Source organism: Oreochromis aureus, linkage group 13 (assembly GCF_013358895.1).
Source record: "Oreochromis aureus strain Israel breed Guangdong linkage group 13, ZZ_aureus, whole genome shotgun sequence".
Classification (NCBI taxonomy): Eukaryota; Metazoa; Chordata; class Actinopteri; order Cichliformes; family Cichlidae; genus Oreochromis; species Oreochromis aureus.
The window spans coordinates 13,505,984-13,521,464 of record NC_052954.1 but is presented as its reverse complement, the minus strand read 5'-3'; the positions used below and the strand labels follow the sequence as shown (position 1 = coordinate 13,521,464).

At 40.2% G+C, this 15,481-nt stretch overlaps 1 protein-coding gene across 2 annotated transcripts in view; it reads left to right on the top strand.

Moving 5' to 3' along the window:
• Positions 1–3,507: 3,507 nt before the first annotated feature.
• Positions 3,508–15,481, top strand: part of pde10a (phosphodiesterase 10A) — a 60,180-nt gene continuing 48,206 nt past the window's right edge. The window contains exons 1-2 of one of the 2 annotated variants that reach the window (XM_039621850.1): positions 3,508–3,884; positions 3,987–4,163. In XM_039621850.1, the coding sequence (XP_039477784.1) occupies positions 3,863–3,884; positions 3,987–4,163 (199 nt within the window). In that variant the 5' untranslated portion in view covers positions 3,508–3,862. The remainder of the gene's footprint in view (positions 3,885–3,986; positions 4,164–15,481) is intronic. The other variant, XM_039621849.1, reaches the window with a different exon arrangement.

Here is a 15,481-nt window from a genome sequence, read left to right as displayed (position 1 = left end):
AGTGATGCACACAGACTCTTAACATCAGACACCCTCTCCCCGGTAACCCAGCCACGGGTGATTAGGCCCCATTTCTGTCCAGGTAGCATGCTCCTCCATGTATCAGCCCTCTTCAGCAAAGCCTTCGGGAGGACTTATCTGCAGCTTCCAGGATGTTTTGATACTCTTCTCCAGTCCATACATCCCCAAGATCCCTAGAACTTTAGAGACTGACCTGCAAAGGCCCTACACCCCACCTCCACAGGCTTGCAGCACACCTTCTCAGCACACCTGCCGAAAGTCGGCAACCAGTTCTGCATGTTTTACCTTCTTTCTTTCCTGCATTTCATCCAACCAATCTTCCACTGGACAGTCAACTCCAGCAGGATGACTTGCTTTAACTCTTCAGACAGCAGGCCTGTATCAGGCCTGAGTGTGGTGAATGTCTGGGAACCTCAGCTGTCTCCCAAGATCACCCAGAAGCTGCCAGTCTCTTGTTATTGCCAGGAGCTTTCCCTGCACCCTTTGTTGGGGCAGTGTGGGCCCAAGAAAGATGTTGAAATACTGGTGTAAACAAGTCTGGCTCTGAAGGGCAGGGAAATTTGCAGTTGCTGTTGCTTCTTGCTGTGGTTTATGACAGCACATATGGTATCTGCTAACACCCAAAGAAGATGCTTGTGGTGCCAGTGGTGACCCTCCCACCCTCCCAAACTCCTTGGTAGCTGCTGAGAATGTGGTCCAGTGTGGCCTTCTGCTGGCAGAGGTGACAAAAAGGTGAGACACCCAGGCCTCACCTGTACAGGTTGGAGGTGCTTGGAAGAAGATTGTACCAGCTTCCCCAGAAACTTTAAGCGGAGAGTTTCCATCTTTTAGAGCTCTGCCGAAGTGATTTTACCTGCAGCATTCTCCCACTTGTTCAGGGTCCTTGTTTGTCCATCCTAACATCACAGGTTTCCTCCTATTTAGCACGCAGTTTCTAATGAATGAGTTGGTGGCACTCTTTCCCCTTGCAAGCCCTGCTGGACAGTTACCACTGTGCCAACCAAGCTGTTATCCCGCAGTTTGGCGTTGTCACCAATATATTACTATACTATTACTACCTGTTTTTTCCCTCATAGACATTTATTAGGTTCCACATTATCACCCCCAGGTTCTGGTCTCTGATTACCCAGTTACATAAATTCCAGTGTAATATTACTCAGCTAAAACCATTGTTGATACAAGGTAGTACTTGGTCATCACTTGTATATTACTTTGGTAATTACGTGGCAATATCTCACCAATTATATATGATTACTGTCTCGTTTGCACCTTATTACCGCACTGTTACTACTTTATTACCAAGCTGTAATAGAAAGTGCCGCCAAGCTTTCATTTTCACATGACAGTATTTTTTCAACTCAAACCTGATTATCTTCCCATTTTGCAACAGAAGATTTTTATTACTACAATTTTGTGACGTTATGATCAATGTCTCATTCTTTTCTAGTCATTCTTTGTACTCACACCTCAACAAAACATTTCTATAACTGCAAAATACAGACACTTAAAGAATTCTGTACTGATATATGCGAAACTATCATGTTTGTAGATTAAGCCATCGCGTAACAAAAAGTGCAGAAAGTCACTAAACTGCAGGGGAAAAGGACGTTATGACTGAAGCGACAGAAGGCTAGCCAAGAGGCACAAAAGCCCATTCAGTCCAGAAGATCAAGGTCAGTCTATAAGGACATCAAGACATCCTCTCCTTTGTACGAACCGCAACCGCACACTGACAGGAAGGAACGGACATCTAATCTGCTAAATCAAATACACAACTGACTCATGTCTCTAAGCATCTCACTGTAAACCTATCTGAGCAGCTGAAATGGTCTCAGCCTGTGTACTACAGAGATGTTTAAACTGGATGTGATTACACATCAGTGTTAAATAAATCCTCACTGCAAAGGTGGATTGACTCTAACTGGGGGTAACACACACCAAAAAAGAATGTGACTGCTTGACTTTTATAGAGATTCGCATCTAAAGACACATATTTGTCTTTGGCATTGGTGTGTAAACAAACAGACTTATCCACGTAGGTTCTCTCTTGTTCTGTGCTCATGGCTTTTATAGACTATTACAAGTGCAATAAAAAAAATCCAAAGGGAAGACATAATCATCAGACTGTGGAATGATATACAATCAGTCCTTGTTGCAAGAGTCAATTATAGCCTGTGTCCTTTTCTTATTATAAGGAATTATATTTAAAGCAAAAAAATCATCATCATCATCATCATAATAATAGAAACATCTATCAAAAATCTGAAAAGCCACGAAGGCAGGGTATTTCTCTAAGCTTAATAATCCCATTATGATCCCAATGAAAAAAAGCTCTCTGTCAAAGCAGGGAGCATTGACGCAAGCATGTCTTGACGTCAGTAGCTGCAGTGAGTGAGGAATGGGAGGGGGAGAGAGAGAGAGAGCGAGAGAGGGAGGGAGAGAGAGAGAGAGAGATGCGTCTTTGCCTTCAGAAAATACCACGAAATGCCAGCGTCACTGGCACGAATGCAACTGTAGCAACAAACCTTTATGCTATGTTTGATTTCCAAACTACTCGGTCTGACATCAAAGTATGCACATTTTGTAGAAACGATATGCGCGCTGCGCTTGAAATCTAAACCAGATGTAGTAAATGGAATAAGATCCCCTGACCCGGGAGTGCTAATAAATAAATCAGCATATGAGAGAATGAAGGGGGGGCGGGAGGGAGAGCATTTGCTCAACTGGTGTCAGGCACCCCTCTGTGACTCTCCAAAACAGCAAAATGAATGTGTAGCAGTCACTGATAATCTGATACTGTCTGTGCAGTTCTATCCAGCTGGATATCTCCTCAAAATCTCCAAGCACGCACAGTCCTTTGTCGCTGTAGTAAAAGAAGGGCGCTGATTTCACTATTCTCTGGCATTCCTAGGCGAGTGAAGCGGAGAGGGAAAAACTACCATCAAGCAATTTGTAAAAGCCAGACCAGTGGCGTCATTGGCTGCTGCTGTATATACTGCGCGTAATACCACGATTCTTCTGCCTCATTTATTCACAGCTCATTCTCAAGTTGCTCTGTGGCTCCCGAACACTGAAGTCAAACCAAACCTATTCGTTCAAGACTGGTCTTCACAACACCATGCGTGTTTGTTCGATTTATGTTAGTCTCGCACACGGATTAGGAGGTTTTGTGCGAGACGTATCACAGACAAAAACATTGTTCTCCATTCGTCGCTGGACTGATGGTATTGTGAAAAAGAAGGTACTGTACTCCCCCTACACTACTTCTAGAACACTGTCTCCAATTTTACTCTGGAAAGGAATCCTCCCCTCCTTAACAGATGTTGCCGGAGAGTGTTTTCTACTCGCAACATAGTGTGTAGCGCAGATGTTGCCAGAGGAACGTATGCTTCGGTGTACTTTATCGGGCAGAGCACGTCCAGATAATCTCCGTTTACATTGGCCTTTACTCTTGAAGATACCCAAGAGTTCCCGTTGTGTCGGCTGTGCGTCATCCATGCCTGATTAGACTTGTAGTCTGACGTCGCCGAGCACCATTCAAGCAAAATACCTCACACAATGTTGAAAGTCTAAAATGATTTTTTTAACGCATCCGGGATGACGAAAACCACTTTTTTCTTTCTTATATAGAGGTGGATCAACAAGTTGCCTCCAGTGCGTAATTTCCATCTGAGCAGGTCTGAAGCGTAATCCGCGACACACGTGATCGACAAATCACTCCAGCTGCAAATATTTCTCATTTGTCAAGAGAAATAAACCCCGGACTGACGTGGAGACGCATCTTGTGCGATTACGGCGGGAATCAAGAGCTGACGGGCCTCTTGTTTCACTGCGTCTCCAGATGCTCGACTGGCCGCCACATGGTAACTTTGCGCACACAGCACGCTGCAAAGGGCACATATAGAGAAGGAATCTGAATGAACGGGACTGAGATTTATTCGCATTTCTCTTATCGCCACCCCCAGACTGTTGTATGTGTATTATACCCTGCCGGTTGAAGGTGTCTCACGTTGTCAGCAGATATCAATTCGGCGGTGGATATATCAATCACCCGAACAGTGAACAGCAAATGTCGAAGAAACGGAAAAGTCCTGATGACCAGGACTTTGAGGAGTATCCGCCTGCAGGAACCAGCGACCAAGGTAGGAGTGATGGTCACAAATGAGAGTGTGAAAGTTGAACTGCTGTCAGAGTGCAGCTATGTGAGCTCCTCGGGGATTCTTTGGTGTATTTCTTTATATTCACATATTCAAACGGGTCATTACAAATAGTTTATTGTAGGCAAAAAGGCATCGAGACTTGCTGATACTCTCAGGATGCACAGCTGCTGTGGCTGCCGTGCTAGCTCTACAAAGGCTGTGCAGTGGCATGGCCATGTTGCCATGCAATGACTTCTTCACTTAAATCAGCATCTTTATCCCTAAAAACAATGTGTGTCCACAGATTACTTTTTATAATCTCCTATCAATCCCTGGTGGGGTTTTGTGAGATATTAGGTTTTGCAGGAGGGACTTTAATTCTTAGGAAAATATAGGAAATGCAAACCGTAGTATCAGAGTCTGTGTGAACTCTGACTGGCTGGTGGCTTGGAAATAACCACTCAAGCAAAGAAAGAGCAGTTGCTTAAGAAAATTGATTATACGCCAGTAAACTATAATGCTGAGCCGATTTATTTTCAGAGTTCAGATCATGTCTAAATCTTGTATCAGCAGGGTGTAGATGCAGAGTCGTGTGCTAATGGGCCTCGCCATATACCCCGGGAAAACGAGAGTAAGCTGCTGTTAAATATTGTGGATCCAAATGAGGTGACGTATTCTGCTTGATACTCAGAGGGGACATTTCCACTGATAAATCCAAAAGAATACAAAAAACAGAGAAGTTTCAGCTCTTTTTACGTTATCTGCATTATTAGCATCAGTATTATTTTTCCCTGTTTAGTTGTTCTGATTCGCCTCGTGGTCTGTTTTGAGCGTCTTTGAGCCATTTTGCACTTCTTTATAGTAATTTGATCAATTTGCAATATTTTGACTTAATGTTATAATAATGTTCCTGGGCATGTAGCCAGTAAGCCTGTAGTGTTCAACTTAAGCCATAAACTTTGGAGAATGTTGAGCTAATCGATAATCAGGGCAGGACATTGACCAGATTTTCCTTTTTCCCACATGTAGCATGAGATAGTTCACTTCAAACACATTATCACTACTGGAAATACTCCCTTTGGTTTAGGCGTGGAAGCTGCATAAGAAGGGCATGCACAAGGCAGGAAACACAGTGTGAATTCACCAGACAGTGACCTCTGCTTTATACACATTACTTCTGTTTTCCATCACACTGACATTTTTTTTAGGAAGCTGGTTGGCTGAAGGTGAAATAAGGTCTGATCTAACATTCCTATTCCTACTTGTGCCTCCATCAGGTAATACCTAAAAAATTCAGGGCTGCAGTGCATGTGTGAAAACAGCATCATTCTTACTTTCTCTAGGTTGCCTGACATTGATCGACCCAAACAGCTTTCATTTCAAAGCTGGTTAGAAACTGTGTCTGGTAATTCTGGTAAATGCTCCATCTCTAGAAGTGGTTACTTGTACGGCTGAGATGCACTCTGGTTATAAGCCATATACAATTAAGCTATACTTAGCAGATACCTGGCCGACTTAATGGTCTATCAATAACGTTAAAAAGCCAACTACTTTTTGACCACGCCTTTGGCTCCTCCCATCCCCAGAGTCTTAACCCACTTTGTAAACATGTGGTCTGTGACGACTGTCAAACAAAAACCAGTTCTAAGTAAAATCAGCCCCATTGTTATGGTTTGCTTTCCTCAAAGTGTCTATGATATCATGCGACTGCTGTCAGTTTGACATTACTGCCTGAGAAGTAAACCCAGAGTTTGCATATTAATGATTTACGTGGCCAAATAGAGTACAGCTGAATTCTATTGTGTCCCCAGTTATTTGAAAACACTGGTTTCCGTTCATCGTTCAGTTCAAAATTCAAGCATCCCCCCCTATCAAGAGGTAGCTTTTAAAGTGTCTCAATCCTCAGCGTGGCTGCTATTATGCTGGCAAAAACATAAAAAGAAGTTGTGAGTTCAAGGCCAAGAACACCATCACCTTCAAGCTGATAGTCGTGCCTGCTTGCATGAATAGGGCTGTAGGAATGAAGATATTTTGCACAAGGACTAGACTTGTGTGGTGTTTCCTTTGCATACTACTTGTCAAGTTAAAAATTAATAACCATATAATCATTAAGCTGTTTTTGTCACGTACACAAGCATGAATTCCTCTCTGTGGTTTACCTTTTAAATCACATTTATTGTACGCCTGAAACATATTGAGTTTTGTGCCATGTGATGCCTTTGAAATACATCCCTTAAAAGTATCAGTTACGAAAACAATATATATTTTCACCTCATATGTATGGCCATGCTTGTGTTGCAGTTTTTGAAATGCGCTGAAAGAAAAACTACAACTTGAAATTTCATCAAGACACCTTGCCGCAAAACAGCGCACAGTGCACAGTTTTCATGAGTAAAGTAGTTACAATAAAAAAAATTAAAAGCAGTGAAGTCTGTGAATTATTACAAGAGCGATATTACCTTTGATCTCTTTAAAGTAACGAAAGACTGGGCACAACAATAAAAATGCATTTACACCCACTGCAGTAGGGTATGATGAGTAAACCAATGCTTCTTGGCATCCACATACAAATGTACTGCAGGACTTAGCATAAATGCAAGCAGATCACATCTTCAGATTTCAGGCTTGGCTCTGAAGCTCGTTGGTCCCGTGCCCGAATGAGAATTTCCCTTGGCTAATACGGAAGGAGACCCTGGCGCTTCCTTCCCCAACTGTGCCTGGCATCTGTCACTACTTAGGGGGTGCACACACAGTGAACCCCACCCACTCAAGATCTCGCCATTCTGGATGCTTTGAGGCAGGTTTGGTACACTATGATACACAAATGCAGAAACACTGTTTAAGCAGATCTAGATTTTAAAACAAATGCTCGCAGTACTTTTGCACAAAAATGTTTTGGTTTGTTCAAACTAAATGGTTGCTATTACAATAAGCAGACAACAGAACCACATAACTAGCACTGGTCAGTGTGTGCTGCTCCTGTCGGTGCTCCATTCACTGTCACCTCTGAGTGCTCGAGCTTGCGTTTTCTCATGGAGATCGTTTTTGTTCACTCGGAGAGCCACAGTGGAGCCAGGAGAGGAGGTGTAGAAACAGGGGTATTGAAATTCATATCAGGACCACAAAGCATTTTTTTTGTCTTGCCTCTTGGTGTACAGCCTAGACTTGTCAACTGCCCTCTGCAGCCCCCCCACCGACCCACCAACAACCACCGTCACAACTGGTTAAAAGCCTTTATCTGTACAAAACAACAGCTCTTACAGTTACAGGTTGATACCAGTAAAAACTTTGCTACAAAGTTAATGAATGTGTTGCTTTGATCCTGTGATTTCTTTTTTCCTACCATGCTCTGATTAAGTCGAAATAAGAAAAAAAAGGCAAATGAGGAAACAGAAAAGAAAGAAAGAAAGAAAGGATATGAAATAATCTATATCCTTTCTTTCCACTGGATATCTAATTTCATACACCATTACCGGGAGCAGTGGAATATAAACACAACATTTCTATATTAAGATCTAAAGTGTCAAACAGTTGTCCATTTTAAGATCTAGCACACACAAAATAGTCTGTCTTTTTCATTCATGAATCTTACCAACAAACGGAGACTGACTCAGTATTAAATCATTTTTTTTATTTTGTTTTCCTTGAATCCTAATGGTAACGTCACACTAGGGAAAACAGTGGCTGGAGACTATGGCACAACCAAAATTAGTGCAACAGTGTAACGAACTTGGAATCTGGTTACTTCCCAGATAGGAACCAGGTTTGCAACCACTTGCAGTCAGTCTGCTATCAGTTTGCAATCAAATGGGGTCAAGTTGGCAATTACATGTATTCTGTTTTAATAATTCGGGGATTAATTTTGATAAATCTGTGGAAATCTGTTGCCTTACACATCCACAGACATTTCCATTAACTACTTCCATTCAGAGTCGACCGAAAACAGAAAAACAACGAGACTTGCTCATACTCTGTAAAATTATACACTATATAAATTAGATGCCAGTTATTTGCAAACCTTCGCCAATATATTTGAGAGTGGATACTATCAGTTCAAATCTGTGTGTGATTGTTTGGAGAGAGGCTGTCTCCCATAAGGTGACCTGTGCAATCACCTTGCAATCACAGGTGGTTGAGTTTGTTGCACATCTTGGCCAAAAAAAATTCTAATATCAGTTGATTTGTTATAAATAAGAACATTATATACACTAGTAAAGGCCACATGTTTGGCCTGCTCATGCTGATGGGCATTAAATTAATATGACATGATTCTTTTATAAAATGCTGTATTTGCACAGGACATTTTAGCCCATTGCTAGATGGTTTCTAGGTAACATGATGAAGTTATGATTTATCATGTATAATTCAGCTTTTGTTGATATAAATGAGATGTTATATCCATGAAATAGAAACCATTTCATTTTTTCATTAGGTGTTAAGGATGCGTAAAAGCCACCCCCAAAAACAAGATTTTAGCCACATTTTAGCCTGTTGCTAGGTGGTTGGCAGGTAAACCGATGGCATAAAATATCATGAATGATTATAGTTTTATGGTTTTAAATGAAATAAAATAAAATAAAAATGAAACAATGTTTTTATAAGGTATTATAGGGGTCATTTTAGCTTGTTGGTAGGTCGTTGCTAGGCAATGTGACGACATCTGATATAGATAAGAACCTTCAGGTACATAAGATGTACAATGGAGCCAAGTTTGGATGACTGTGCAGGTCAAAGAAACAAACAAATACATAGATATTTGTGTGCTATAGTGAGATGATGAACACAAGATGTTTCCCCCAAGTTTAAGCAACCCACATTACGAACTTTATTCCGATAATTTTTTCTTTAAGCAGACTTTTTTCATGGAAGTTTACATGTTAGATGAGAGGATAATATTTTAAATGTGTCATCGGCCATTAAAGAAAATGCTCGCCATATATATTCTATGCTGTAGCAATGATGTTGCTGCCACTTCAATAACAATATGTCATGAAGAACAAAATGGCCTCCACTCACAGGAGGAAAAAGACCCTGATCTTATGAAACAAGCGCAGACGAGGCCACTTAGAATCTCAGTCTTTTTCTCCCTTTCTTTTGTTAATTTAGCATGCTAAGTGAATAGCTTGATAGATTTGTTTGTTTGAGGATTGTGGATTAGATGTAAGGATGGTTGTGTGTTTCTACCTTGAATTTTTGCTAGCGATGCTGTTTGTGCTGTAAGACAGGAAGTGCAGCAGAGGTTCCTATTTGTGTTCTCCTCTTAAGATAAAGTTGTGCAGCAGCTCACAGCTTCACTCTCTGATGACTCGCTGCAGACAGTTTGGAACAATAACAGCTAGTGTAAGAACACCTCCTGGTGGTCTAAATGTGTATTGCAGCTCACAATGGCAAACATTTACACAAGAAAATAATCTTAACTGTCTTAAGTTCTTTACATTGCAACTTTGCAATGAAAGTTTTTGTTTTGTTTTTTTGCAGTTATGAGCTTTGCTCTCTCTTTAATTTAATAATTGTAGCTTGTTTTTATCAGTGTCCTCTGATAAGCGAACACTAGGTGGGGCTAATGTATAAAGATGAGATGCATGGAGATGAGTCAGACAAATCCACCACGGAGAAGACGAAAACTAATTCTGGTTTTAAAAAATTATTTCACTATTATTGTTGTTATTTTTGTTTCTGCTGCTGTTTACAAACTTGGCAATGAATACCAAAAAAAATCCTGAAAATAGCAGAATTGCACAACTTTTCTTTTGAAAGGAAGTTTCAGAATCACAGTTTATGTGGACTGGCAGAAGGGAAAAAAATCAGTTTTATTGAGTGAAATCACTGCTGTAACATAACACCCAGGTTAAAAGTCAAAGCAAATAATTTCAAACAAAGAAGAATTGAAAATAATAATTTAAACTCTGACGTCTTACAAGTAGTAAAATAAAATTTAGTGAATAAGTCACAAGCTTAGTGTGTGTGTGTGTGTGTGTGTGTGTGTGTGTGTGTGTGTGTGTAAGCATGTTTAGTTCATGAATAGACTTTGTCCATGTGTTATCAGTAAACAGGCAGACTTGATGTCTGGCTGCTTGGTCGTCTTGGCCTGTTCTGATGTCTGCTGTGCAGCGAGATCTCCAGGCCTCTACGTCAGCACCCATATTTCTCACCTATGATTCATAGTGACTTTGTTTGGGTTGTGATGAAGAACGCAGCCAGTCAGCTACTGCTCATTCACCCCCACCCACCTACCCAGTCACTACTGAAATTCTTCTATTCCTTTTATTTTTTTTAACGTGTTTTCTTTGCTTTTTGTTGTTGTTCTTGTTGTCTGAGACATCAAATTAATTTATATCAAGTAAACAAAACCAGCCACACTTCACTGACTCTGTTTCATTCTTGGATCATCCACCTTATGGTTTGACTACATAGTCTGTTCCTGATGGAACTGAACAGTGATAAAAAAAATAATAATAATAATAATTAAATCAAATGAATCATTTTTTCTTCATTTTTGGCTGAGAAACAAACATGCTTGAATATTTTGTGTAACAATGAAATGTCATGCAAATTTTCACTGTACAGTGAAATTTATTCTTAGGGCATAAGTTTTGGGTGAAATCAATCAGCTGTACAACCCCCCCCCAAAAAAAAAAAAAATCCAAGACATGGAAAAATAAAATCACATTATTTTTAATAAAATGAACATCATATTTTTAAATGCTTCTTGTTAGGTTTAACATCATTTCTCCTTGGTGTGTCTGCATGTAATGCTTACACAAAGAGCAGACGGCGCCTCACTGTACACACACCGTATACTGTCGCAAGAACACACACTGACAGGCTGTGTGACATCACTCAGCTGTAAGTAATGATCTAACTGTGTGTGTGTGTTTTAAAAGGGCCTCCTTTTGGCCAGGTCATTGTTACGATGTCAGGATGTTAGTGCACGTGTGTTCAAGTAGAGTGGTAGCATTGTATAACACTAAGGGATAGAGTTTGCCTTTTGTAATGCCAGTAGTAACTTATCACTGTGTGTTTGTGTGTGTGTGTGAGTGTGAGTGTGAGGTACAGAGCAGAGTGGTGCTGTGATGGCGGGCTGATGAGGTCATGGCTAATGTCTCCTGCTTGCGTCATTGCCTATAGGATGTGGCTTTTTGCCAGCAGAGCTGCAGCTGCTGCTCTGGTTGCTGTAACAGTGCATGGGGGAAAAAAACGGATTATGTTTTCTCCCTCATATTGAACATTTATGATTAAAAAGACAATTATGTGCCAGTTTATTAAGCTGAAACAATAAATTGAATATTTTTAACTAACTGGGCAACAATCGCAGGTGTGTGTTTTCCATAGCTTGCATAGGATCCCATCTGTCCTCCTGTGCACATCCGAAGACCCACATTTGACCTGTTTTGCCCGCAGTATTGCAAGATTGCACAGTGAAGCATTTTGCATGGAAAATGAGCACTGTTTGTTTTTATTATTTTTTTCCCCTTCCTCCCCCCTCCTCCTCCACAGACTCCTGACCACATGCTCATCATCGTAGTTATCCTCCAGAATTATGGTTGTGATAATCTAGGTCAGAAGTGGCGCAACAACAGAAACACTGCCCGCTAATCTAAATAAGCAGGATTTGCATGTGTGAGATATGCATGAATGAATGACTGTATGTCTGTGGCACTGTCACAGATGAGGGTGCTGAGGGGGTGGAAGGAAAGGTGTGTGTGCATTTTTGAAAGACAAAACTGTTTAACAGTTTGTAAAACACTCCTATATGGTATTTAATGGCATCATAATAGCATATTTTGCCTCACTGCTGTCTCAGCAATTCATCCTTTTTAGTTCTGGAGCAGCTATCAGGCTGTATACTGCATATATAAATATGAGCTGAGTGCTGAACAGCCTTGAACAGCAAAGACAAACGGATTATGAGAAAATATAAAATTTTCTTCTGTCAGCATTTCTATTTCATCTATTGCCTGAATCCAAAGGAAAATCTTTTACCGTGAGCTACACTTTGTAGGAAAAAAAAATACACCCCTGCTGGGTAGCTACTCTGAATGTCATTGAACGGTGCAGGGTATGCGTGTGATACACATAAATTTCATTTTATAGCGCGGATGCGTGCACATGTGTGTGTCGAACACTGAAGCAGGCATAATTTGTGCCAGCTCTGTGACGTAGAGGACATGAGGCCCAGGCGAGTGCTGTGAGTGGCAGTAACAGCATCTCCTGCTTGAGCCTGCCCCGTCTCTGACTTCATTGGCTCCAGCTCTGACGCAAATACCCCCCTCAGCCCCCACCCCTCCTTCAAACCACCACCCCTGCACACTTCTTTCATCATGTTTTTTTCACCCATTTAATTTTTTTTTTTTTTTTTTGATTCATGTGCCTTCTGCAGTTCTCTCCACTGCAGCGCTCCACATCACATATCTGCACCACCTGCCCAATTCCGAGCGAGCCTTATCAATATTTATTTTTTGGGCAAATTGTCTTATATTAACCTTTTTTTTTTCTTTTCTTTTTTTTACAAATTTAATTATGCAGTGCGAGGCCTGGATCACAGTGTGCTACTGAGAGCATAAGAGGTGTTATACGGTCACATTAAATTTGTCAGCATGAGGCACGCCAGCAGAAACAAGCTTCCACTGTTAGAGTCTGCTGTAAGACCGTTGAAATGTCCAATGGAATATGTTCATTATTTATCCACACCATTGCATTTTGTCCATCAAGTACACACTGTGAGTCAAGCTTTAAATAAACAAAAGACTGGAGAAAGATTCAACATACTTGCTGCATTTTTGCAAGTCTTTTGTTAAAAAAAATGTCTGAATTATTCTGCTAATGAACAGATAAAGTTAAAAAAAAATAATAATTTTAGCAAACTAAATCAAGACTCAAAGGTTCTAAAATTGTAAAAGGAGAAGAGATGGTGAAAAAGTGGCACACTGCACTCATCTCTTCAATGTGTAAATTATTAAGACATCGCAAGTTTGGTCTAAAGAATTTCTTTACTGAATAAAAAAAAATGAGCAGAGCAGTAATGCTGCGTGGCCAGTTACAGCAAATTTGTACATTTCAGAGGTCTGCCCCACATCGCCTGTGACGTTCTGAATTTAGTCAGAGGAATTCTGGCACTGCTCTGAATTTAGAAATACTTCATTTTGCAGTCTGAGTACACTCTGCTGCTCGGACTGCTGCCTTACAAACCAGCATCTCTAATGTCTCAATGCTTTTTTTTAACTGTCTACACTGGTTGTATCAATGCATGAGAATACTCATCAGCTTCCAGGGGAGCCTGACCTCTGGCCTACATGTACACTGTAAAATCTAATTAGTTCCCAGAACTCAAAAAAATTATGGAAACTCGTTGCCTCAAAAAAATTGAGTAAAGCTTAGCTAAAAATGACTAAGTTAGGACAACATATTTATTTTGAGTACTCTGTACAAGCTCATTTGTTCCCAGAACTCAAAAAAATTGGATCAAGTTTACGTAAGATGACCAAGTTAGGGCAACTTACTCATTTTGAGTACACTGTACTCAAAATGTACACAGCCGTGTTAGTTCCCAGAACTCAAAAAAATTATGGAAACTCGTTGCCTCAAAAAAACTAAGTAAAGCTTACTTAGGATGACTGTTAGGACAACTTATACATTGCAAGTCTGCAGTATTAAGAATAACTTGATATTTCTGACTTTCTGACAATACTAATTGTTTACCTACTGACAAACACTTCAAGTTCAACTAAATGAAAAAACAATTTGTGGTACCATGAATATGATTAAAAATAATTAACAACAATTTTTGTAATGATGTTAAAATGAGCACAACTTTTATTTTCAAACACAACAAAGTACAACAGCCAACATACTGGACACTGTTCTGCTGAATAAAAATTATATTGCCATCACTGTTATAATCTTACAATGAAACAAAGTCTCAGATGTAATTATTCTGAAAATAAGTTTAGGCCTACCACAAGTTTGTTTTGTACTTACATTACTTATATAATCAACATAAAATATTTATTGTTCTGTCACAAGTGCAGTCTCTAATTTAAACAACACATTCGTTTTTCATTCCAACACAGGAGCTGGAATGTTGTATTATTTTAAGGATGGCTTGTTTCCAGTCCAGGCATTACTGCCTGAATGACTGTCATGGATCGAGGTGATCCAAATGTAGGTGCAGAAGAAAGTCTTTAACTTCCCTTAAGTACAGTGGCAGTGGATGTGGGTTGGAGATGCAATGAGCTTGAACCTGCAGGCGACCATCTTCACTGACCACACCATCTGTGACGGAGGACTTATCTCTCCTGGTGTCCTGCAAGCAAACAATCATATTTTTTGGAACATGAACTTAATTGCTTTCTTAAAACATTTTTTTCTGCATTTGGTATAAAACAGACTCCAATTTAGACAATCTCAGGCTCCCTCCCCGCCGGAGAGGTGACATTCAATGTCCCAAATTGTCAGTCTGGATAGCCCTGACCACCACACAACACACAATATTGTCATGAAAGCATCATTTTAAAAAGGGCTATGCAAACATGGGCAATAACTTTCATTCTAATGATGTGCAAAATGATTTGGGCACAAAACAAATTTTGCTGTTAGAAAACTTGCAGACTTCACTATATACAGTGTAGACCCTCTAAACTAAGTTTGGGGGATGTGATCTTTGAAGAAATGCAGACCAAACTGTTGTTGTTTGTTTACTTACACAGCATGTCTTGTAGAATTAACTGGAGTCACAGCAACAGCACAGTGCAGTCATATCTCAAGTCTAATAACAGACAGGAAAAGATCAGTAAAGAAACAACTTCCCCAAACCAAAGCACAAACAAAACAATAAGTAAAACAGGCTGATCTAAAGTATGATTAAAGTTCAGCCTGATTAATATAAATGTCACTGACAGTTGCTAATATATTGGAAAACCAAAATACTTACCACTGAGTTGATGTGTTTCTGTCCAACAACAGGAGTGCTGGTCCCGAGCCTCAAAGACAGTAAGAAGCAAGCAGAGGGAGAAAAAACAGAACATTTTTCAGAAACTGATTTGATCCTTAATGGCTGTGCAATCATTGTAACATAGAGTTCGCTTATGATGTTAAATAAAGGCTAGATTTGACATTAAAAGATGCCACAGATGTTCTAAAGCTGCCACAAAGCATGAAAAAACGTTTACTCACCAAGTCAGTAAAGATCCACAGCAATGACAACAATAATATCTCCAGGTTTGCTCAATATATTCCATAACAAACGCTGGCGCCATGAACATGCGGACTGATCCGGGAGGGAGGGGGACGGTAGTCACGTGGCATTTTCAAAACACATCTTT